The sequence below is a fragment of the Pelodiscus sinensis genome, chromosome 10 (genome assembly GCF_049634645.1).
Source record: "Pelodiscus sinensis isolate JC-2024 chromosome 10, ASM4963464v1, whole genome shotgun sequence".
Taxonomy (NCBI): Eukaryota; Metazoa; Chordata; order Testudines; family Trionychidae; genus Pelodiscus; species Pelodiscus sinensis.
This window is the reverse complement of record NC_134720.1, coordinates 49676715-49701827: the sequence shown is the minus strand read 5'-3', so window position 1 is coordinate 49701827 and position 25113 is coordinate 49676715. Positions and strand designations below refer to the sequence as shown.

Sequence of the window (25113 nt, the reverse complement as noted above, 5' to 3'; positions counted from 1 at the left end):
AGGGGGAGTGGGCAGGGGAGGGAGGAAGGCTGGAGTGCCTCTGCCTGCGGCACATCTGGGCTGGACCTGCCATGGATAGGAACTGCTTTGGCCAGGCTGGAGCGCCCCTGTGCATGACGGGTCCCACTGGATTGGAGCAGCCCCCTGCTAAGGGTGGGCAGGGAGCTGCTCCAGCCCCCACCAGTTAACTGGAACCAATTAGCTTCACCTGTTAACCATTCACATCCATAGTTCCCAGTCCATGGGAGCTGCAGAGCTGGTACTTGGGGCGGGGGCAGTAGGAGGAGCCTTCCTTTGACTAGATGCCCCAGGGACCTGGCAGCTGCTTTCCAGGAGCCATGTGGCGCCTGCCTAAACCCTGGGCCCCGCTGTGACTCTGTTCAGACTTTTAATGGCCACCTGGTCCCTTTTCGACCATTGTTCCTCAGTACACAGGAGGCACTGGAAGGAAAGAAGATCTGATTAGCAGGGCCAGTAGACCACGTTGAATGCCCTCAGATTCCCAGGGCTTCCTGGATCCCAATTGGAAAACCACCACACAGAGGGTGATTTTTGCTCCTGCTACAATTTGCAATACCACAAGCCTATACCTTATGGTAAGTCTTCAGCTATGCTGCAGAAAGAGCCGTCTTAACTGAAGTGCTTTTAAATCAGATTCAGTATAAACATGGTGTAGCCTTACACTTTCTATTTAGAGCTTGTTCTAGCCTAGGGAAAATCCCTGCTTGTCTTTAATACAGTTTTGTCGGTGCAATCCGAAAAACCTAGTGTATGGGCACTAGGTTGCCTTTGTTAGCACGGATCCTCACACATCATGTTAGCAATACTAGTTTTAGCCTCCAGTTGGGTTTGCTGTTGCCACTGATTCAGTGAGTGTAGAAGATGGTCTCAGTTACTTGACTATTGCTTAGTGATAGAGATGGAGCCGTGTTAGTCTGGTCTAGCTAAAACAAAAGACAGAACTAGGTAGCACTTTAAAGACTAACAAGATGGTTTATTAGGTGATGAGCTTTCATGGGCCAGACCCACTTCCTCAGATCAACTTGTGGAAGAAAATTGGCACAACCGTATATACCAAAGTGATACAATCAAAAAAAGTGAACATATATAAAATTGACAAATCAAATTTTAGAACAGAGTGGGGGCAACGGGGGAAGGTTAGTGTCTGTGAGGTAATGACATTAGGGGTGATAATTGGGGAAGCTATCTTTGTAATGGGTGAGATAATTAGCATCTTTGTTGAGACCCATACATAAAGTGTCAAATTTAAGCATGAATGACAATTCATTCATGCTTAAATTTTGCTTGTATTCCTATTGCTATTGTATTATATTCCTATTGCTTGTATTCCTCCCTTGTCTGGAGGCCAAGTGACCAGGCGCTCCTTCGGGGGTCCATGACTCAGACCTTTATATTTCCCCCATTTTTGAAAGTAACTTTCTTATTAGGTGAAACTGGGATGAGACATTCCCCTGCTCGAAATGTGTCTTTGTTTTACGCTAATGTAGATTAATAGTCTCTTCAACACCATTAGTTGCGTTTGTTAATATGTCTTTGGAGTACTTGGCTAGTGGACTGATTATTTAGCTAAAAGGAATCTCACACAAAAGTGAGGCTGTGAATGCGGCTTTAGGTCAAAACAAAGCAGTGTGTCATTTGAACTCATTGAGGTTAACACTGATCAGTGTCAAGGAATGATTTTACTAGTCTATGCAGTCTCATAAAGACATTTCCCAGCTTCTGGAATGGTTCATCTTTACAAATAGGGGTACTCCTATCATGTTTGGGGACTTTCTTTACTGAACATTCCCACATCTTTCATGTAGTCTCTTCACAGAGATCATTTTTTCCCTCCTTCCAATAATTTACCAAAAAAGGTTTAAAAATATTTTAATAGTATCTAATAAACATCTTTATTTAGATAGTTATAACATTTCCTGCTGTTATAGGTTAAACTATGTTACTACCATGCTACTAAGCCACTACAGTATTCTGGGCAACCTCTTGATCTCTATTTCATTATATTCATTTGTAAAATGAGACAGCTATTTCATAGGGTCTGTAACTAATGGTTTGCAAAGGACATTGAGGTCCTATAATGAAAGGTGCTAGATGATGATGAAGTGCTATTGTTGTGTCCTGACAACTGTGGTGTTCAAAAGAGAGTTTGGATTCAATGGTATTTGGACCAGCATAGTTTATGAAACATGTGTTCCAGCGTCTGTAAACACAATTAGGAGCAGAATTCTTTTTTTTCCTTCCCCCCTTTCCTTTTTCTCTCCCAAATTGACTCAAACCAAATTAGAAAAGAGGAATGCTTGGCTTGCTATTTAAAAGAAACATTGAGACTGGAAGAGTGGTGTGGCAGAGGCAAATTCTGAAGGTTTGTAGTTCCAGCCATTTTCTGATCCTCTCCATTGCTTCAACCTGTAAGCGGCGTTTCCTTGTTTGCTCTATGCTTCATGTTTCACTTGTATGGTACAAAACATCCCTAGTGAAAAGAAGAGGGTCAGAACAAACCCAGAAATTCAAATGTCAAGAGTGGGTGCAGCAATGAGGGGAGTAGAGGAGGAAACTATTTGAAGAGGTTTAGCCAAAATCGAAGGAACCTAAAAGCTATTTCTAAGACTTGTTCCAAATGTTTCTAATTTCATTCATATCTTTTTGTTACTTTTACTGCTAAACTGGGACAAGAAACCAAAGCCAGGAAAGTCCGATCATAGTGGGAAACAAAAACCTAAATATTGGAGAGAGAAAAAAGGCCGTTCTTTGCAGAGCAATTCTGCCTTCTTCATGTCTCCCATTGTTAGTGTTACTGTGGAAAATGTATAACGTCACTCTTTTGGAAAGCACTAACCTTGGTTGAACGAGAGATGGTTTATATAGTCTAACATGGAAGAACTTGAGGATATCTGTTTCTTTACCATTTGCCTAATACCAAGCGCGTCCAGTGACCTCCTCTGGACCATTACAAATGCGAAACTTGGCACTCAAAATTGCTTGCTCTAAATTTTCCAGTTGCTTTCTCTTTTTTTCCATTTGATGTCATGCTGCCAAGTAGTGATTTTATTATTATAAACAGGACATTGTATTCACTTTTAAGAAGAAATATGAAGCTGGAGGTAAAATTTCAAACTGCAGTTTCTCAGCTGCCAAAATAGAAAACAATGAGCTAAAAATACTGAGCGGAGACAGAAACACTGAAATATTTGCAAGATGAATTGTCAGAAATTTTCATTTTCCATCCCAACTACCTCTGTAATGTTTTCTTGTGAGCAAAACTGCAGCACCAATGCTAATACTGATTATTGAAAGGCCCTGCAAATGAGTCAGTGCTCAGAAGTGAGAGGCCATTGAAGTTGTTGTTGAATAATGGTCATTCTGTTTCCCAGTGAGCGCATCTAATGAAATGTTGTTCTTAGAAATGAAAAGCCCCAACCATCTGACAGAACCTTAGAGTCATTGATTCACATAGATTCTGAACATAGGCTATAGAATTTCCCCAGAAAAACTCCTAGCACTTATAGGGTTAATATTTTGATCTATTTCAAGGTATGAGATATAGAATCATAGAACACTAGAACTGGAAGGGACCTCGAGAGGTCATCGAGTCCAGTCCCCTGCCCTCACGGCAGGACCAAGCACCATCTAGACCATCCCTGAGAGATGCCTGTCACACCTGCTCTTAAATATCTCCAGAGATGGAGATTCCACAACCATCCTAGGCAATTTATTCCAGTGTTTAACCATCCTGATAGTTACAAAGTTTTTCCTAATGTCCAACATAAACCTCCCCTGCTGCAATTTAAGCCCATTGCTTCTTGTCCTATCCTCAGAAGACCATGTTTACCATAAATTGTGTCCTCAGAGGTACTACATAGCTACCTACAGTCACTAAGGGTATGTGGTAACTGTAACTGCTCCTTAACAACTGTTGCATCCTTCAATCAGAGAAGTAGATAGAGCTGAGGTGTTCTCCCTCGTCTTTATGTTCTATTCTGAACAGGGAGGCTCTGTTCTTAGCACTGTTTGTAATTGGAAACCCCTGGCAACAGAACAGTTTCTACATTGCAGTTCTGCCCACTATTTGTGTTGTTTGAGGAATGGTGCAGATAGTAAGAAGGATTAGCAGGGTTTATATTAAAGACTTCATATCGGACTCTTAACTGTGCATGCCCAAATAGGTTGTTGGTCAATAAAATTAGAGCTGACGGTAAAAATGGCAACATTCTGCTCCCAGAAAAGTGCCTGGTGAGTATAAAGGAGACAAGTCTGAGAGACACTTGGCTCTTCCATGCAGGTGGAAGACTTAAGCCTTTGAAAAAGAGTATAAATCCGATAAAACATTATTAAGCAATCTGTTCCCTGGAGATTTTCCACTACAGAAATCTTACGTCAAGTATAGTTAGAACAAGACTTATCTCACTGTAACAGACTATGTCAAAATGCCCACATTTCTTAAGAAACCTGACAAATGGCAGGTTTAATAAATGTGTAACCATTGCTGCAATTTTCTCAACATGAGATACTGTGGAAAGACACATAGGACTAGACTATGTGTCCTTACTCACACTCAGCAGCATCTTATTCTGCAAGTATCCCCAGTGAAATCAATACGACTGTTTGAGAAGTGCAAGGTATTACTCAGTGGTGATTCCAGTCTAGTGCACACCTAGCAAAGCCCGTTGCAGAAGACACTGATGATGTGTGTATGCTAGCTGGTTCTTTATAGCGCCCATCACCACGCTATCAGCCATACTCTGATGGGCTGGGGAACAGTTTCCTTCCTGAACCGATGTGAAGAAACCAGTATTAGAAGATACACCTGATGGAGCTGAATAAACAAACCTTTAATGAGGCACAGATGTGTGTTCCTGTCGCAGTGATGTGGTTAAGCTCATTAGCTGACTTCGTCAGAGCTTGTTCCCTGCTTTTTTTTCTGACCTATGCTTGCACTGAAAAAACCCAGCAGCACGGTAGCTTAATTTCATACTGAATGACAAACAATAGTTACTATCACATGTTGCGACCTATGGCTGGCAGGTCGTGCTAGAAATGCAGGTGGTTGTGCGCATCTTTAGAGGAGGCAACGTGAGCTGCTGGAAGCACAGCTGTATATGTACACCATGGCATTGGACTTGGTGGGTTGTAGGGTTATTTCCCGTCAGGGGCTCTGGTGGCATAAAGAACAAATCAAAACTCACCGAGTGGGGAATGTTTTGCCCAAGAGGCTTGTTGTCATCACACTGAACTTTGAAGGTTATGCGTGCTGCATTGTTTCTGTACAGCTTAGTAGGTTCTGTAAAGAGTAATGCAGGGCGCATGGAGTCCAGTCAGTTCAGTGCTCAGTCCGTACTTGTCAGGCTTTCAGTGGGAAGACCATGAGGTTTTGATGTGGGTATTACAGGGAGAAAAGTCAGCCTTCCATGGCCACCGTTCTCAAACCTGGGTGGCTAAGGCCATGCTGCTAAATCTGTATCAAGATATGTAATTTAACTGGTCTGATGTTCAAAGGGGCTGAGGGCCTGCACCTCCCATCCACTTCATTCCTGCTTTGCGCCTCTGAAGATCAGGCCACTTTTGGTGAAATATCTAAATATGAGATGAGGAGCCAAAGTTTCAGCATCCAGCTTTGGAAATGGTGGCTGCAACTGGCATCTGTCAGCACCATGGAGAAAATAATTTCTTCAGAGCTTGACCAGACGATGCATTACTTCCCTGTTAGTGATCACAGGTTACCCCAGGGCATGGTGCACTGAATTTTTGGAGCAATGAGCAAAATAGCTTTGGAGACTCAAGTGTCTGGATTAGGGATGTGAACAACTAGTCAACTATCTAATAAACAAATGCTTATCGGATAGTCAACACACTAGTCGACTAGTTGCTTCCTATCAGGAAGAGGCAGCAGGGTTGGGGAAAAGGCGGGATGCTCCACACGGTGCTGGCACTTTCAAATGTCATGTGCAGCCTGGGGCCAGCTAGGGACTCCCCTACTGACCCCGGGCTCCATGTGGCGCTGTTGCTTTGAAATGCCGCAGGAAGCATGGGACCAATGGGACACTGCTGATTTCCCCACTGGCCCTGAGCTCCCCACAGCACTTTTGCCTTTGAAGTGTAGCAACAGCGCTGGGGTTGTAGCTACACTTCAAAGAGGGCCGCACCCTTATCGACTAATTGAATAGTCAATGCAATTTGCATCGGCTGTTGAATTGCCTATTAATCTAAATGTAACATCCCTAGCCTGGGTTGTGGGTTTACAAGGAGCCACGACCCCACTTCACACTCAGTGCATGCCAACCACTGAGGCAGAGAGAGCAGAAGTGGGTGAATGTTCCCTCTTTACTCCTGCTTTTATTGGCTGGCTTTTGCCTTGTTGCATAGCCTCTGTACCTAGGCAAAATCCTATCTCATGTCAGAGGCTGTCATAGGGTATGTCTACATTGCATTCCTCTTTCGAGAGAGGAATGCAAATGCAGTTGAGCAAAACTGAATATGAAAAATTTGCATAATCGCAGCTGGCCGCTTTTTTGAAATACCCTATTTTGAGATTAAAAAAATGCTGTTTAGACGTGGTTATTTTGAGGAAAAAACCCTTCTTTCGAAATAACCCTTAAACACGAGTTGCATTCCTCTCTTGAAAGAGGAATGCAATGTAGACATAGCCATAGGCCAGTTCTCCGGATCATGGCACAGCAGCTGAGCAATTGCTAGCATATAATCCCATGCAATAGATTCCTCTTCCCCAGTTCTGGTTCTCCATTGAATTGCTTGAGATTTGTTCAGTTTACTCTGCAGAAGAAAAGTGCTCTGTGTCTTCGCTGATGTAGCTTTGGTACCTGATTGATTAACTTGCGTCTTGGAGATTTGATTCCTACTCCTTGAGTTCTTATGTCCATTATCATATAACAGAAAACCCAAACCTCCGCCTGGAGACTGTGAAGACATTTGTTTCTGTATGACGCTGAGGACTATCCTGAAACCCCCACCACACCGTCATACCACAGTGATACAGAGAGGGGAGAGTTAGTGTGCCAAGAGTAACAATGATAACCAGGGGGACTGAAGGGATTGACTTAGTTTAGCTTTTAAATATATATTAACAGAGAAGCAAGAGGCTTGAATGGTGCTTGATGGTTAACAAATAAATGAACCACTGTGATAGGATAGGAATTATTTAGGTTGGTAGGAAGAGATATTACCAGGACAAGTGGGCTAAGAGGAATCTTTTCTGTTGTTGATTCTGAATTAGCCTGCATCATAGACTCCCAAGAGCATGTTGGAAATAGGGATATGAACGGGTAACCAGTTAACTGGTACCTAGGAGCAGCCTTCCGCCTGCAGCCTGCCACAAGTGTAGGGCTGCTGCAGCCCTGCCAGGCCTCCACATGGGGCTGCAGGCTCCCAGTCTGAGCAGGGCCAGGAGCTGGTAGCCCCAGCACGAGGGCCGGGAACCGGCGGTGGCAGCCCCAGTGCAGGGTTGAGAGTTGGCAGCCAGCCCCAGCACAGGGCTGGGAGTGGGGGCCCTGTGGGCTAGGAGTGCTGCAGTCCCTGCCTGGGATCCCACTTAGTTGGCTAACAAGTTAAACATGAGATTTAAAGCTAATGTTTAACCGGTTAACTGATTAGTTAGGATTTTGCATCCCTAGTTGGAAACCCCATCGCTAATGATGCTTAAAACTCTAAATGGGACAGAACACTTGCACATGTATCACAAAGAACTGCCCATGGGAGACTGATGACCTAACGTCTTTCCATTTCTAGCTTCTATGAGTCTACGATTAAAGTCGTTTACATGCTTAAAGCGTGTTTTCAGTTACACTCCTGCTCTCATTCTTCCATGGGGTATAGTGGTTCAGAAAAACCAATGTGCTTGAGGCCCAACTGTAGCATGATGTGTAGAAATTTAAATAGGCATTTAGATAGTGATCTATCCTATCTGCTATGGCTTTTTAAACGATTTTCTGTTTGTTGTCAGGCCACATTACTTTGCTCATCTTACACTGAATCCATAATTAAATAGCTGAAATAGGTTCTAGTTCAGCAAACCAAGGATCACTGTTCTTATGAAAATTAAAGTATTTTTACTGCCATTGTGTAATGCATCAGGGTCACAGTCAGCTTTTTTGTGGACTGGAATCAGCTGTTTGAAGTCAGGCAGGGCTTTCACTAAAAAATAAACTTGAAAAATGATGAAGACCAGCACTGGGCTGACACAGTAAGATGAGACTTCTGAGGTTTGTGGGAGTCAATTCTTAGGGACTTGTGCCATGGATGGATGGGTGGAAGGCAATCTCTCTTTTTACTCACAATTAGTTTATAATTAGTTCATTTTGTCGTATTCATTTAACTCGCCAAAGAAAAAGTTATTGCGTTACTTTTGCAGGCGTGTATCTTTTCCCAGGTGGCTTCAGAGGCTCATTTGAGATGCTTCTGTTGCATGCATCTTCTGTGAAAATATTCCTTTTTACAAGATGGGCTCTTGAGAGGTGTCCCTGGTCTTCAGCTGACATCTACCCAAACATAGTGTGATAAATGGAGTAGCCCATTGTAGCTGAAACAGCGGGTATCTTTGGGAATGGGATGGTGAAGTCCTAAAGAGGTTCAGACAATGACCATTGTCTGAAATTCCATTTTGAAAAAAAGTACTTTATCTATATCCATTTGAGTGATGAATGTCTGTAAGAAAGGGTACTATGCTTATTGGTGTTTTATAAGAAACCCACATGGGTACTGTATTCTAGTTGGGTTTACTTGTGACTGAAGAATGAGATTCATTTTTGTGGTTGCCATAACAGTCAGACTGTTGCGTGAAAAAATGTTTGTAGCTTTCACTGGCGTGAGCTGACAATGCTGGGATACCTCATCCCAAATGAGAGAGACTGTTTCCAGACCTGAAAAATGATGTCTGCTTAACTTTTTCCAAGACACGGCTCGACAGGGTCCTATAGATGACCCTGAACAGCTGCAAGATTCAAAAAAGTTCTTCACCAATTTATTTTAAAACGGCAGCACTCAGTTAAAGTTAATAGGGATAAACCAGGATACTGAACTGAATTCCACTAGTACCAACCTATTGTATGTATTCACAAAGTGAAGAAAAAAAAAGACAATCTAAAGTCGAAGAATGTAAATGTGATGCAGGAGTCTAGACATGCAGACACTCCATTATAAATGTCTTAGTGTTGACAAATTGAAATTTAAACAAGGCCTACAAAATCTGATTTAGTAAACAAAACGAGGGTCAGTACTGTCTCGCTTCTAACAGCCAACTGCATTCACAGAAGTCTTACCTTTTCTGAAGTCCATGCTGCTTTTGCAGAAGTTTCACAGTGGTGCTTCAAGACCTGTTGAAGAAAGGTTAGCAGGGTTATGTGACCTGTAGACACACAGCATAGGCACTCCCTAGATTTGTGGGTCTCCTGTATGCCTCTAGATAGAGCTACGTAACTGCATCCGAATTTTTATTCTTTGAACGGTGTTGGTACTGGAAACCTGTGATTGTGAATTCCACCTGTTTTTCTGATGCATAGGCACATACTGAAGCTCCTAATAAATTCCTTGTTTCATTTTCCACCATTTCGGGGCAGGAATTATTTTTTCTGAAGCAGGCAGCAAGTATTATTGAAGACTGCGTGATTTGTATCAAGAATATTAACTTTGGGGCAAAGCCCAGAGAATCATCAGGTAACTTAGGGTACGTCTAAACTACATGGCTCCGTCGACGGAGCCATGTAGATTTGTTTGTTCGGCAAAGGGAAATGAAGCCACGATTTAAATAATCGCGGCTTCATTTAAATTTAAATGGCTGCCACGCTGAGCCGACAAACTGATCAGCTGTTTGTCGGCTCAGCGCGCTAGTCTGGACGCTCCCCTGCCGACATGAAAGCCCTTTATCAACCTCCCTGGTAAACCTCATCCTACGAGGCATAACAGGGAGGTCGATAAAGGACTTTCAGGTCGGTGCGGGAGCGTCCAGACTAGCTCACTGAGCCGACAAACAGCTGATCAGCTGTTTGTCGGCTCAGCGCGGCAGCCATTTAAATTTAAATGAAGCCGCGATTATTTAAATCGCGGCTTCATTTCCCTTTGCCAATCAGCCTAATCTACATGGCTCCATGATGGAGCCATGTAGTTTAGACACACCCTTCGATGACTTTCCTGGAGGAACCTGAATTCAGGTATATGGTCTAGATGGGGCTTACCGCCTGAGGGATTATGAGTAGTTGAAGAGAGCAATGGAGAAGCCATATGTAATAATGGCATGGAAGCTGCTAACCTAACTGTGTTGGTTTGTTCTGTCTGTTTTGCATATTTACAGCTCCACTCTCTCTATTGTCTGTCTCCAATAGTTACTAGGATAGCAAAGTTCCAATTTCTTTTTAGTTTGTAAGACTGTGTAAATTGTTAGCCCATTTGCTTAAGAGGAGAACTTCTTGGTTCATTTATGGCTTTCTAATGCTCTCCCAGGTACATGCAGTTCTATAATTCGTAACCTAGCAATGGCAATTTCTAGACTTTAATTTGTTAAAGAAATTAGAGAGGCTGCCGCCGTCTGGCTGGCTTATCCAAAGGCATTGTAGATCGAGGAAACAGCTTCTTTGTTTTTAGAAGGACTTGCATGGCAACACTTTCACATTTCGTTCAACTGAAATATACAGCAAGTACAGACTGTCACTTCTCTCCTTCAGGAGCATCAAATTACTCTTACAGACAGTCTCATTGGGAAAGCTCAAGCTTTGCCCAACGGTAGTTCCCATTAGCAATTTGCCCGGAGCCACACCTTTAATACCTGTGGAGACCATAGGTTACAAGATGCAATGCTTCCTTTTGATCTAAGCATTCTTCCACTTGAATGAAGATGGAGCATTGACTCCTTGGCTTGGTAATCCCCGTGGTTCACACATGTTTCTGTTTAATGGTTAATAACTTTAACAGACCTGTTGAATGCTTTAACTGAGTGAAGAGCTAATTTGATTATGATATATTGTACCTGCTCTTGCAGCCCCAAATATACAATGATTTCGCCTCGGGAACTTGCAAACACTGTTGCATGCATACACTTGTTTGCTTAAAAAAAAGCCCCACAATCAAAACTGTGTTTGTTCCATGCTCTTTTAATGTTTTTATTACCATGATAACACCAACTGACCAATCATGTGCTAGGCTTGTCTCTAGTACTTCATTAGCTTGTTTTTTTAGCTCCTATTAAAAGAAAATGTTAAAAGTGACAGGCTTTGCAGAAAAGCCTGTCTGCTTTAATTAGTCTTTTTAAACTGTGCGGTCTGAAACTGCATTTAATTAGCTTTTCCTTTGAGTGGGATTGATTATAGCAGAGTGTCTGTGTGCATGTTTGCGTTGCCATGTTATAAACTAAGCTGTGAATTCTGGTAGGTTTTCTCCTGAGGCTTGAATCTGAATATAGTAGAAGGAACCAGTTACAAACCTGTCCTGTGGGATCTGTGTCTTACACATTGACTGGTGGTGGTGGTTAGTCAGCCTCTCGCTAGTACTGTAGGAGCTTGCATGGGCACTCATCCAGGGCAGAGAGAGCTGTGTGGTAATGACAGACTCTGTTTCTCTTCACCCTCTGACCTTTCATTAGCAATTTCATAGCAGACTCACTGGGATGTGCTGCACCAGCCATAGCAAATGGTCATAGGAATTTTCTAGTCCAGCTGCATAATGCACTCGCCCGATCTCCCCTCAAGGATGGTGAAAGAAAAAAAGATTTATTCTTCCATCAAAAGCTAGATGCCAGAGCGAGTGCAGTTTCGCAAGGCCATCTGTGTTCAACATATGTTTTGCATGAAGGCACTTCTGTATAGAGTAACTTTCCATGTAGAGATGTTTATCTTCCGTCAGGGCAGCAAAATCGGGGGCTCTTAAAGACACATTTATCTCTAGTCCTTTTCAATGTGAAGACCAGAAACTCTCTCAACTCCATGCATGTCTATATCTCCTAAACCAGTTTCCTTTAGCTAACCAAGTGGTGTGTATGTTGGAACGAATGCTTCTGGAACATGTTGTTAGTTTTATAAAGTGTGTTTTGACATTTTTTAAATGAATAAAACAGATTTTTATTGGGTGTAATGACAAGGAGAGATTGTTCCTTTGGAATTTTTTAAAGGGGGGGGACCCCCAAATTTTGCAGCCCGCAGGACTGCTTTGGCAGCCTGCCAGAGGGCAGCACCCAATTTGTATTAATTAGGGATGCTAATGTATCTGTGCATAGCCATAATATATGCTTGCACTTAAATAGGCTCTTCCTGGACAGGTGCATGGAAACTGCTGTTGCTTTGAGGGTTTTTTTTTATTAAAACTACCCTAGGCAGATTTAGCTATCACTCACTAGTTACAGGGCAGTCATAGGCCCACCCCTTTGAGAGCTCTCGTACTATGGCCTGTCGAAGTGACGACATTACATACGCAGACTCTGCAGGGGTGCATGGAGGAGTCTGGCTTTTCCCTTGTCATCCTGAGTGGAGCAATGACCAAATTTCTTAGCTCTGCTTGATAGCATGTTCCATCGGGTGTTGCCGGGGCCCAGTCTGTCGCCCTTCACTTTCAGTTACTGGAGAGCCTGTAAAAACAAGTGCCACAGGAGTAGAATGATTTGGTTTGCAGCACTATTGAGATGCTGACGACATGGCACCTTGTCTGTTTCAACAGATGTAGATGGTGTCTTTTCCAGTGTGTTGAAGTGACTGAGACTTTTTGGGTGAGGGGGCTAGCTGAGGCACCAGTGGTGTTAGCTGCTTGAAGGAAGCAATCAGAGAAGATAGTAGAGACTGTATCTGTCATTTCCTGGAAGACCCATCCCTCCAATCCGTATATAGGGCAGCGGAGAGTAGAATGATGAAATGCTGCAGTTGGACCTCTGTTTTTTGCAGTAGATCAGGGCTGTTTCCTGCAGCTGCCTATAATAATAATATGAATTAATTAATTAATAATAAATCAAAACCTGTGGTTTTATTTATTGCATGAATAATGCAGTCAGTGTTATTAAGAACTCAGCTTAAAAAGCTTTTTTTCCCTATGCATCTTACCCTGCTACAGACGTATCATTTGGTGGTAACATTTGAGCACTGCTATGTCCCAGTCTGAGATGCTTACTTCAGAATGTAGCTCCAGTACACCGTCGGGTTGCCTCTTGGCTTCTTAGTCTATGACTATGCCTGCTGAGCCCTTATTCTGTGGAACTTTTTGGCTCCTCTTGCTTTTTCAGAGACTTTCTGTGACCCCCAACAGCCTTTGCATGGAGTCCCCTGCCCATTTTGAAGGTGTTTTTTTAAAAAATCTTAACGATAAGGTGTGTGGCTGCATGAAAGGGGCGCCATGTTACTGGTGATCTGGCTAGATGTCTCTTCAGTATGACATCTCTAAGGATAAATACCTTACCCTGAGAATGTTGTATCAGGCAAACGTTTGCAAGGAAGCAGGTTGCTCAGCAGTAGCGAATGCTTATCCTGGATTCTGATGATATGGCATATGAAATGCATCTGTGGTAGCACTGCAGAGGCTGGAAGTATGTACAACAATCCCTGCTGGTTTGTGTTCTCATGAACTCAGGCTCCTCCGGTGACCTTTACAATAGATTTAATTGGCCGAGTGTCTCAAAGCAAAGCAGCTCCATTAGTTACTACACAGTATAAATGTATTCAGAGTTTGGCACCAGCGTATTTATGTTCCCTTCTTTCCAACACAGACTGCAAATGTGCACTTTGTTGAAACCAGTCTATTAATTTTTAAACTGCCTAGAGCTACAAATCGCTATGGGTGGTTCACATTTGTGGTTGCAGCCCAACACAGCTGGAATAAGCTATCTATTCCATTGAAACAAGAACCCACATTCTTTGGATTTAAGATGCTCTTAATCCCTTCTTTTAAGCCTTGTCAATGTAAAGTGGGCAGTCAGCTTCAGGTCAGTGTTGTTTGCTATCTTTTATTTAATGCTCTGAAGTGAGACTGTAGGATAGCTGTCTCCCAGGAATGCTTATAGTAAGTACCTACTTACCTATGGCCCTGTGCCTTACCAGGCAGGCAGGCACGTGACATATTAGTATACGTGGAAGGTTTGCTTGCACTGTACATACGTGATTTTTTTGAAGAATGGTAAATAGGGACATTATGTAAGCACTGTGCCTTGGAATGAGATCACTTGAAATTCCATTCATTGATGGGCTTTTAATGCAAGGAGCATGTATTTATGGAAGCAAGAGGGTTTGTAGATCATTACATTGGTTGATATATGGTTCTGGAGAGCTGGACTGTAAGCAGATCAAAATCGGTGCAGTTTAGAAGATATCGTAGCTTCCAGTATTACTATTTCCAGAGTGTTTGAAATATATAATAAAGGATCAGAAGTGAACATTTATATGAGGATTAGGAATAGGGATGTAAGCGACTAGTTGACTAGCTGATAAGCTTATTGGATAGTTGATTAGTGATGTGACTATTCACTTCCCCCCCTTGCTGCCTCTATCAGAGAGAGGTAGCAAGGGGGGAGAGGAAGCAGGAGCCAGTGCTGGGGGGAACAGTCTTAAAAGCCAGTTCCCTCCAGGACCGTCTCCGCAGGGGATAGGAGAGGTGGAGGCACAGCAGGGACCGGGCGTGAGCGGGAACTGAAGCAGTCTCCACTCGCGCCGGTTCTGCTGCGAGTTTGCTTTTGAAATGTACAAGAGCCCTGGCAGGAGAATAGACGCTCTTGTACATTTCAAAGGCTGAGGCGGAGTGTGGGGTCAGCAGCAGTGACCCACTGGCCCTGCGCTCCTTGCAGGGTTTCCGCTTTTGAACTGTAACGGGAGCTCTTGCTGTAGTTCAAAGGCGGAGGCGCTCTTATCGACTATTCAAAGAGTCGATGAAAATCCCATTGACTATTAGATTAGTTAATTAGTCTAAATTTAACATCCCTAATTAGGAAGGTTTGCTATAGGATGAGAAAACGAATGGAATGGCGTTGATTTTCAGAGGCTAATAGAAGTTAGGTAGATTGGAAATCTCCTTAGTATAGTTGGCAAAATTGCACAAATTTATGCTAATATCAGACAAACAGAAATAGATATTACTGTAACATCTAAGAAATACAGTGAGTTGCTAGAAATACACCAAGCTGACACACCCTTAGATTTTAAACTGCTAAATCCACATGACACTTTTACTGTTTAATCTTTATACGTGTTTGGCAATATTCCTTTAAATGTGTAATCTCTCCCTTCCTCCCCTAACTAACCCACACACTTCTTGCCATTTAATAAACCATGTTCCTCTGAGGCAGGGGAAGTATGCTGTGCTTCTCAGCTGTGCATCTCCTAACAGTAGCATCAATGAACTGAGGCTTAGTGATTTGCAGAGAGAAACTGGCCAAAAAGCAGATAGCTATGAGAATCAAGTCTCTATCTCTCAGCAGCCTCACTTTTGGTCAGCATGAGGTTTTGGTGAGGTTTGCATTCGTAAGATTATACCAGAAAGACAGAATTGCGGTCGCATCCACCCCATTCCAATTCCACCATGGCACGCCCCAAAGTTGTCTGCTGTTGGATCCCCGCCACAATCCACGTGCATGACAGGAAGTTTGCTACAGTTTGTTCAGCCCCCACCGAGGGGGGCCCCTGACGTAGGAATTTAAAATGATTCATTTGTTGGGCACTTCAAGCCCTAGGCTTCAGCTTTCAGCTTGCTAGTGTATTCTGCCAAAATGCTCTTTAAAATGTAATGGCTTTTGAAGTCAGGCACTGGGTTCTGTCTTATCTCTCTTGGAACAAACCTGCTGCCTACCTAGATTTATTTTCCTTTTCTGGTATTTTTATAATTCCACTGCTGTTGATGTATGACTGTATCTATTGAGATAAAATATTATACAGATTATATGTATTAGCTGAAAGTTTATCGAGGCTGGGACTGCACATTCTAACATGTCTACGTGACACCTACCCCAGTGGATCTCTAGCCTTAACTGAGGCCCCTGAGTGCTAAAAGATTGGTTAACTAATTCTGGTTAGCTGACTTAGCATCCATTTCTTTCTCTAACTTTTTCTGAGGTTCATGCCGATTCCAATCTTTTTCAAAAGCCCTTTGTTCTAGAGATGCACAGTTGTCTCGCTATAACATGCCAGTCTGCATAAACCACTTCACAGTACCATGTCCATTCAGTAAGGACTGAACTGAGACCAAACGGTGTCCCTTGATTTCACTCCATGATCCTTCAACTTTTGCAAACTCCATTTTGCTCTGACTTTGTTCATGGTATTAGCGAGGTTGTGGCATCTGGCTTGGTTCACAACTGTTCAAGACTTAACAGAGATGAATGTTGCTCATGTTCAGGATTGTTTTACCAATTGGCAACAGTCTCCTTTTACTCTACTTCCACTGCAGTTCCTAAAGAAATACAGGATACTGAGAATTCAGAGCACTTCCATATGCTGTATGTGGAATATACCTGCCGATTTATTTTTCCTACAGGCAATATGCAGCTTTATCAGTAGGCTCCTGAAAGCTCCATGATTAGTCTGCTTCCGTCAGCCTTTCACTTATAGCTCCATGATGGCTATCAAGTCTCTTGTTTTTATTCTCACCTGTTCTACACTTTCGGTTAGCAAACACTTTACAGTACAGTGTCTGTTCACTAAGGACTAACCTGAAACAAAACAGTGTCCCTTGATTTTACTCTGTGATCCTTCAACTTGGCTCTTAAATACCCAAGGGAACCCCTGTAGAATTCTACTTGCTGCAGAGGAATTAAATGCCATGATGATGATGATGATGATGATTATTCATGAGGAGTAAAGTGCGTGAGCAGATTTGTGTCAAGGCTAATAAATTTTGGAAGGCTAGATAGGCTTAAGTGATGTGAGCGCCTCCATTTATGTACCCTTGCTCTCTTTCCACCTTGCCATGTACATGGAATGTCTCCCACTCCAGTGTACTCCCTGTGCTCAGAAGACTTACTGGCGTATCAAATAACCATGCTAAAGTTAGGTATTTTAAAATGTCGTTAAAAATATGCATGTATAAAATTGTCATATTTTTTGTTTCCTACTTTGTCAAAAAGGAGTTGGGAGAGGAAGGGCTTTTCATCTCAGTGGAACTCGACGGAACTTTGCAGCCTGGATTGTTTTGTTTTGTGGACAACAAATGTAGACAAGAGCTGTGTAAAAGGAACAGTTCTGAGAGTGTGTGTGTGTGGGGGGGGGATGCAACACAAGTCAGCACCCTCTAATTGTTCCAATATTCCAAAAGCCTTTTTCGTGTCAGAAGGTTGCTTCTGAGGGACTGTGGATCTCTGTAGGTGGGGAAGCAATTATATTGAAAGATGCAATATGTTTCAACAGCCTTGCAAAGGAGAAAAAGATGTTAAGTTCACTTTTTTTGTTGATAGGAAAGAATGCATCTTCACCATTGATCCATCAACTGCCAGAGACCTTGATGATGCCTTGTCCTGCAAAGAACTTCCTGATGGTATGACATGTATCTTACAAAAGTTTCTCCCAGTGTTTATTTTTAGTCCTTGGCTCACACATTCATGTTTAATTTTCTGGACAGATCTGTTGTCCTTATATGTGAATAGAATATTAAGCAAGTTTTATTTTATTCTTTTAATTGCCCTCTTTCTGAAATCTCTTAAAACAGACCTCGTTAAACTGTATTTGTAACCCTTGGCATCGGTATATACAGACCAAGGTTTGTTGCTGCAACTTCATCTGAGTTGTATCTGTCTTCTTCTGTCTTTGTGGGAGTTATGTCTACTGACCTAATAGACCTCATTTGGGTTTTAAAGGTTTGGTAGAACTTCATGATCTAGGATAAGCTGTACCTGGATAAAAGAACACGATACCTATTTGAAGGTCTTTGTTGGCTAAAATTCCCTCTTGCTATTTATTGCAAGAAAACTTGTAATACTCACATGAGCAGATTTAATCTCTTGTACTTGCATTTCACTCTTGCCATTTGCCTTTTTAAGTTTTCTGTTTTGCCTGGCCTCACCTTGGAACTATTAAACAGTAGAACCTCAGAGTTACGAACATGAGCTGACCACTCAACCACACACCTTATTTGGAACCGGAAGTACCCCATCAGGCATAAGCAGTGATGAGAAAAATAAACACAGTAGAGAATTGTGTTCAACATAAGCTATTTTAAAAAAGTGAAAGTAGCATTTTTCTTCTGCATAGTAAAGTTTCAAAGCTATAACATTTTGAGAGAACCATTGTTTTGTTCTGCATTATCAACATTTCAGAGTTACGAACGCCTCTGTTTCTGAGGTGTTCTTCACTTTGAGGTTCTGATGCACAGTAAATCTGCAGGATAAAAGGTTTCTTGCCCCAAATCCTGAAGATTTGGCTTTTAGAGCTTCCCAGTTGAAATACCTGCACTGCTAAACAAATAGTGGATGGAGTAGAGAGCTCTGTTTATTTCAGAAAAGCTTCCATGTAGCATTTGATTTAGAAGTGTGACCTAATCACATTCATGCTAACTCAAATTAAAAAAGTTTCTGTATTGTTTCTTTGAGATCATCTGATGTGATCATGCTGGGATAATTCACAATAACAAGGAAGGCTAGAGACATGATTCCAAAAAAGCTTGTTGGCAGATGTCTAAAACCGAGGGGTTTTTGTTTGTTTTGGGTAACACAGCCAATACATTCTCATGTCATTCAGACCCAGGTAGAATATAGTATAACAGGGCAATAAAACAGGGATACAGATTAAAAGAAATGTGAGGCCAGTAAAATTATTTCTGATTATATTGTATGCTAGCAACTCTGAGGCAGAATTTAACAATATTGTTTTACTACAAGCCTGCACAAAATCCAAGCAGATTGCTTTGTCTTCAAAAAGTCCAGACCCTCTTCTGTTAACACTTGTTTCACTGTCTTTTAAACCATCCGTAAATTTATAGTAAAAACGAAAATTTCTGAGCGTTCAAAAGTAAGATGTGAGCACTTATACATGCAGACTGTATTGCACAGATTTGTAAGGATTTAAAAAGCAAATGCTCCATTGAGCCATTCAACGTAATAGCTCCGTTTTCCATGCCTGCATATTTCCCTCAACCTTATGACCAGGAGAAGGCGTTCTAGGGGAATATCTATCTAGGCTGGAATTTCTTCTTCCCAGGGAAAGTCTGCAGATCCATTCCAGTGAGTCTCATACCTGCTTGCAGTTCCTTGGAGACAGACACCTCCAAGGTGTTCTCTGTGACAGACAGCGTGATAGACACCTCTCCTTTTTATAATAGTTTAGATTTAGGCGATTCCTGGATTTCTGTGTGGAGAGCCCATAGATTCCTTACAATGGGAGATGTCCTCATGGGAGGAGACAAAGAATGAATGAAGAGATAAACATAGTAATTTTTTTATAAATACATACTTGCTACAGAATCTAATGGCAAAATTAGGCAGCAGTTGGGAGCTTTTCTAGAATGTATGTCAGGAAATGCGCTAGTTCAGTCGGAAGCCACCTTTGATTAACTGTCATACTCATTAAGGATACCAGAGAAATAAAACATACTGTTCTCGTTGTTATAAAAATACACATATATCAGTTTCCCGCTAAAGCTGTTCAGTTATGCAAATTATTTTATTTTCATACTGTACAGTATTATGTTTAGATGGTTGACCACAAGGAGGAGACAAATCTGAGTTTCTATTAGAGCTCTGGGAATGATGTAGAAAAAGTTTAGTGAATAACTGAGCTCTTTACAAATATAAAGAAAATGAATTTGTTTGTCTGATGCTTTTTGCACATGTTCTAGTGAACGAGATTACTGGAAACTAGGAATGTTTATCAGGACAGTTAAGTTCAAGCAAATATTGCAGAATGTCCATGGAAAGCAAACTTTGAACTTGGTCATCAATATTTTCACCTGAAAACAGAACCTAAGACTTAATCTCAGGACAGAAGCGTACCATGTTACTAGCGTGTTCAACAAAACTGTTCACATTTCACATATTCACCAGGCTGTTCTTGGGAATTATTTGTCGACATGTGTCGGTAGATTTCCAGCAACACATCACCGCAACATCAGTGGTCCATGTTTGTGGGTACTTGCTAGTGGAAACAGAGTTGATTTTATTTCCATACTGTACTTTGACAAATTTCAAGACAGACAATTTCCTCTTCAGAAATTCCATGGACTGTGGTAGGAAATAATTGGCCGACGAATATCAGTATATTTCAGTGTATGCTGCTGGTCAGTTATCTATTCTTCACATGCATTTAGTGCCTCCAAAGTTATATTGTTGACCATGTTTACAGAGTTGCTGTGTGTAACATCCCTACTAGAAACCACTAACTCACATTATGCACATTCTTTTACACGGTGATTGAAAACCAGTTCAACTTCTTCCCATCTTCTCAGACCCATGCTATTTTACAAAATGTAGTTACTATGTAGTCTTCTCCCCATGACATTGATGGGTTGATTGTGGAGCCAAGGGATCCCACACAGACACATCCACCAGATCGCCTGGGTTTTACATTTCCCAAGATCTGTCCATCCCTTTCTATCTTCTGTACTAAAACTTTTTATGTCATCTTCTCTCTTGCCTTCCTTCTCTTTAGCCTTCCTGATACCAAGGCCTCCCATCTAGTCCCTTCCAGAGTCAGCTGTGATGCTGTAATTGCCGCCATAGTCATCCCTCTATAACACCCTTTCCCTGGCTCAGAATGGTCTCTCCTGTCAAGCTCCTGTCACTTGTCTTCACTGCCCTCTGTATCTTCTTTGTCTAACTTCTTCCTCCTCTCTTCGTGCTGCATTTTTGGATGACCCATTCCTCATCCCACTTCTATGATGTTTTTTATATTGTCCTCTCTTCCTGGAATGCCCTTCTTAGTTAAGTGTAGTGACTTACACGTTGAATAAATCATGTAAAACCGCCGATAACCTTCAATGCATTTTCACCAACCTTTCAAGTGGCCAGATGTTCATCTTGTGTCTCAGCCCCTGTTGTTTAAACCTGCACTGCAAACTGTTTAAGGCAGGAGGTTAGTTTTTGTTTTGTACACTTGACATTTCTGTGCTGCTTTATAGGGCATAAATAATAATGTTCTGGTCACCCTTATATCTGGATTTGTCCTTCCCTGCCTCTCCTGGCTTCTTAGTAGCTTTTGCTTAAATCTTCCCTGAGCTGGCAACACAACAGTATTGCTTTCAGCTACTCCATTTGTCTCCCACAGCACACCATGCAGCAACCTTCTTGGAGTAATGTATGTAGAATAAACACTAAAATACCAGCTAGTGTGGAGCAAAATAAGCATGGCACGTTCTTCTTTCCTTTGCGAAAGGTGTTTCAGACGAAAGATACATGACGTGGATTGAGAGGAAATTATAGAAACCACACGGCAGTACTTGAGTCTATTGCAAAAGGAGCATAAATTGCAACTTACGTAGGAAAAGGTTTTTGCAAGAGTCAAATATAGGGAATAAGCAAGCAGTTTTTCTTTGGACATCTGATGTGATTAGTCAACATAACTTCAATGTTACTAGCTGATTAACCCAGTGGTTTCTTATTTGGGACCTGAACTATGTTCTGTTGCTGGGAAAGTGAGAGAGATATGTTACAATGATTATAAACAGGTGCATTTCCCTGTGTTCCCCTTCAAGGCTTGTGGTTGCAAATTCTCTGCAGTATTGCAGTGTATATTCCAGTCTGTCTCAAATACAGATGGCTACTGTACGCGTTCCTGTGTAATACTAGATGGATTGCACTACCCATAGTGTACCTTACATTTATGTTGTTTTAAATGAAAGTGTTGGTTGTTCCTACGTTAGTAGCCATCACTTCTAATTTTTCAAGGCTAGAATTGAATGGGGTCATAGATTGTGCCACCCTTCAAATCACCAAAGTCATGTCTATACTTACAGAAGTTCAAGATACGCAACTCCAGCTACGTTAATTGTGTAGCTAGAGTCAACGTACCTTAATTTGAACTTTGGTGCCATCTCCATGGTGAGAGATCGATAGGGACAAATGTTACCGCTGGCTTCCCTTACTCCTCATGATTCGAGGAGCATCGGCATCGACGGGGGTGCCCTCAGTGTACGATTTAGTGGGTCTTTACTGGACATGCTAAATTAAATGCCAGAATTTCGACCACCACAGCGTAAGTATAGATGTGGCCTAAGACTACCCGTGGTGTAAGGTACTGTTTAGTATGCATTAGAGAATCACAAACTGGCCCCAAATATGTGGCAGTTCAAGGGAAAATATACTTGTTCCCAATACAGAAGAATCTCAGAGTTACGAACAGCTCAGGAGTGGAGGTTGTTTGTAACTTTTGAAATTCTTGTTAATTCTCAGCAAAACATTACAGATCTTCCAAAAGTTTACAACTGAACATTGACTTAATACAGCTTTAAAACTTTGCTATGCAGAAGAAAAATGCTGCTTTTAACTATCTTAATTTAAATGAAAATGGCACAAAACCAATTTCCTTACTTTTTTTTAAGTATTTTACATTTAACACAGTATTGAATTTGTTTGTTGGTTTTGTCTCTGTTGCTGCCTGATTGTGTACTTCTGGTTCCAAATGAGGTGTGTGGTTGACTTGATCTATTTGTAACTGGTGCTCATAACTCTGAGTTTCTACTGTACCGGCTAGTTTTGGTAGAGATGCACAGGATGCAAGCTAGTGGGGATAATAGCACCGTGATCTGTTTTCGGGTAGTAGTTGTTAAAAAATCTTAACTATAGCTCTTGTTTCTTGCATTTGTTTCAAAGCAAGTTTTCACAAAGATTAAGCAAAAGTTTATATTTTTGAAAATGTGATTCACTATGTGTAATCCATATTTTTATAGATTCCATGACAACTTTGCATGGCACTTCAGCTATGTTCAAAAGATGATTATTCCTATTCCAAAAAGCTTAATATTCAAAAATGGACAGTTTGAACTAAAGAGCATGGATACGATACTTGGATTTGGTTATGCAAGCAGCAGCATAGCCACTTATAATGTTATTTTTTATTTGTTTCTGCCATAAGAATGAGTTCTCCAATTAAAGTTATCTGGACCTGGTCAAATAACCATAAATTCAGGACCTGGGACAATTCCCAAAGATGTAGAGGTACAGATTTTCATATACCAATGGATCTTTTTATCCGTTTATGAGTATGTAATACACTTCAATTAAATATTAAAGAAAATACCCAAAAGCAAGTTTTGAAATCTGTGTGGTTCAGGATTCTGGTGAGTGGATAAAAGGGCCTCGGAGTGTTTTTCATACATTGCCTTGTGTAGACATCCTACCTGGGATTTCCATTCTTTGCAAGGAACCTTGAATGCCAGATTTCTGAAATGACTATAAAGAAAAACTTCAAATCATAGGCAGCACACAGGCAAACCTAATGGAAACTGGGCTGTGTCAATAAACCAAATGAACTCTGAAAACCAATCAAAAGAGTAAACATAAGAGGGTATGAATGGAGCTTAAAATAAACTTCCACACAATTAATCTCACTCCTGTATTTTGTTTGTTTTATCCAAATACCAAAGATGCTGTCATTCTCTATCGTAAAAATATTAATAACAAATATCCAGTTAGCCGGATGTTTAATTTAGTTGTTAATTTTCCAACATTTTGGAATTTAAGATTTCAGTTATAATGGGGAGGAGGGAATCTCTTAAAATATAATTTAGAACAGTATCTCTTGATCATCGACTGTATATTCATTACTTGGAAAGTGTAAAAACTGGTTCAGTGGGAAGCATTTAAGAAGAATATAAAGTTGGATGATAGGAAGGTACAGAGGGTAGAAAAAGAAACAATAAAGAACCTCACTGGCTGCCCCATATCCTAAAATAAGCAAATGTCAAGGCTGCTTAAGGGGAAAAACCTTCTACATGTTGGGCTGTTGCTGAATCCCAAGGTCTCTTTGAAGGCCAAGGCGTGTGCAGCCAGGGCATCGTGACTGTGTTAAATATAGACATCACAAAAAGGACCCATCTAGTAGAAAGGAAACCTTGATCTCTCCTGACTTCAGACCTTCATCTCAGGAACAGAGCAACCTCCTACACTCAAAATTATTGTATTTCATCATGACGGCTGCTGGGTGCCACTTCCCAGCTCTCTAAAGTCAATAAGTGCTAATTTCCTCATAGAATTAGCTTTGATAGTACTAGAAACAATTTGTGGTTTGAATGCCAAAAATTTGTCCTTTTCCCTTCACTGCCTTGGCTACAGGCCTTACTGTTGTGACAGCCAGCTCAGTTTCCTGAGGTAACTTTCAGCTACCTGCAAGAAGCTCCTTCTGAGAGGGAAATGTGGTTTTACAGAAACGCAATCACTGCCTCACTGATCTGAGTAACAGCTTGTCTGAATGGCAGCTTTAATCTGTGGGTATGTCTTCACTACCCACTGGATCGACAGGCAGCTATCGATCCAGTAGGGGTCGATTCGCCATGTCTATTGTAGACACGATAAATTGACCACCGAGCGCTTGCCTGTCAACTCTGGTACTCCACCAAAACGAGAAGATTAAGAGTGTTACCATCTTGAGAGCAGCAGTATGTATTGTCAGACACTGGTTCAGAAGCAAACAATGCTCTAGTGACCCTAGAAAGGGGCTCCTGCAGTGCTGTGCTGGCCTGTCTCATGTGTGAGGTGTAGCATCATACAGAGTGCAGGCAGCTAGCTCTGAGTTCAGCAGTAAGACTTGTCACAGCAGCTCAGGACATTCCCGGTGCTTACCGTTTTCCTGCTGAGGAATTGCACCTCAGACACTCTCCATGCCCGAGGAATAACTGGTGTTCATCTAGGCAGAGCTCTCCACCCGGCTCTTAGAACTTGCCCTCCAGAACTGGGAAGTGCTGACGAATTTGTTCCTAGCAGAGCATTTAAATGCCAACCCAGCCCATAGTATTTAGATATAAACTTAAATGATTTGGATTAAGATTTTGGCATATGAAAGCTGGGCTCTTTAATGTGTTGTTTGTAAAGTGCCAGGAAAAGCCCTTATGAAGGTGTACTGTACACATGTCGTTTTGCTGTATAAAAGGTAGCTCTTAAAACCTATTGTGAAGTGGTTTTAGGATACTGGGTGTTTAATTTATTATCCGCTGCAGACAAAGACCGTATGTTTTTCTGTGACAGACATGCTCACAGCATTTAATCTACTA

The 25113-nt window shown here is 41.6% G+C and overlaps 1 protein-coding gene across 2 annotated transcripts in view; it reads left to right on the top strand.

Annotated features, from left to right (window-relative positions):
* Window positions 1–25113, top strand: part of DIS3L2 (DIS3 like 3'-5' exoribonuclease 2) — a 260081-nt gene that overhangs the window by 115209 nt on the left and 119759 nt on the right. For both annotated transcript variants that reach the window (XM_075938150.1, XM_075938149.1), the window contains one exon: window positions 17375–17454. In XM_075938150.1, coding sequence (XP_075794265.1) covers window positions 17375–17454 — 80 coding nt within the window. The remainder of the gene's footprint in view (window positions 1–17374; window positions 17455–25113) is intronic.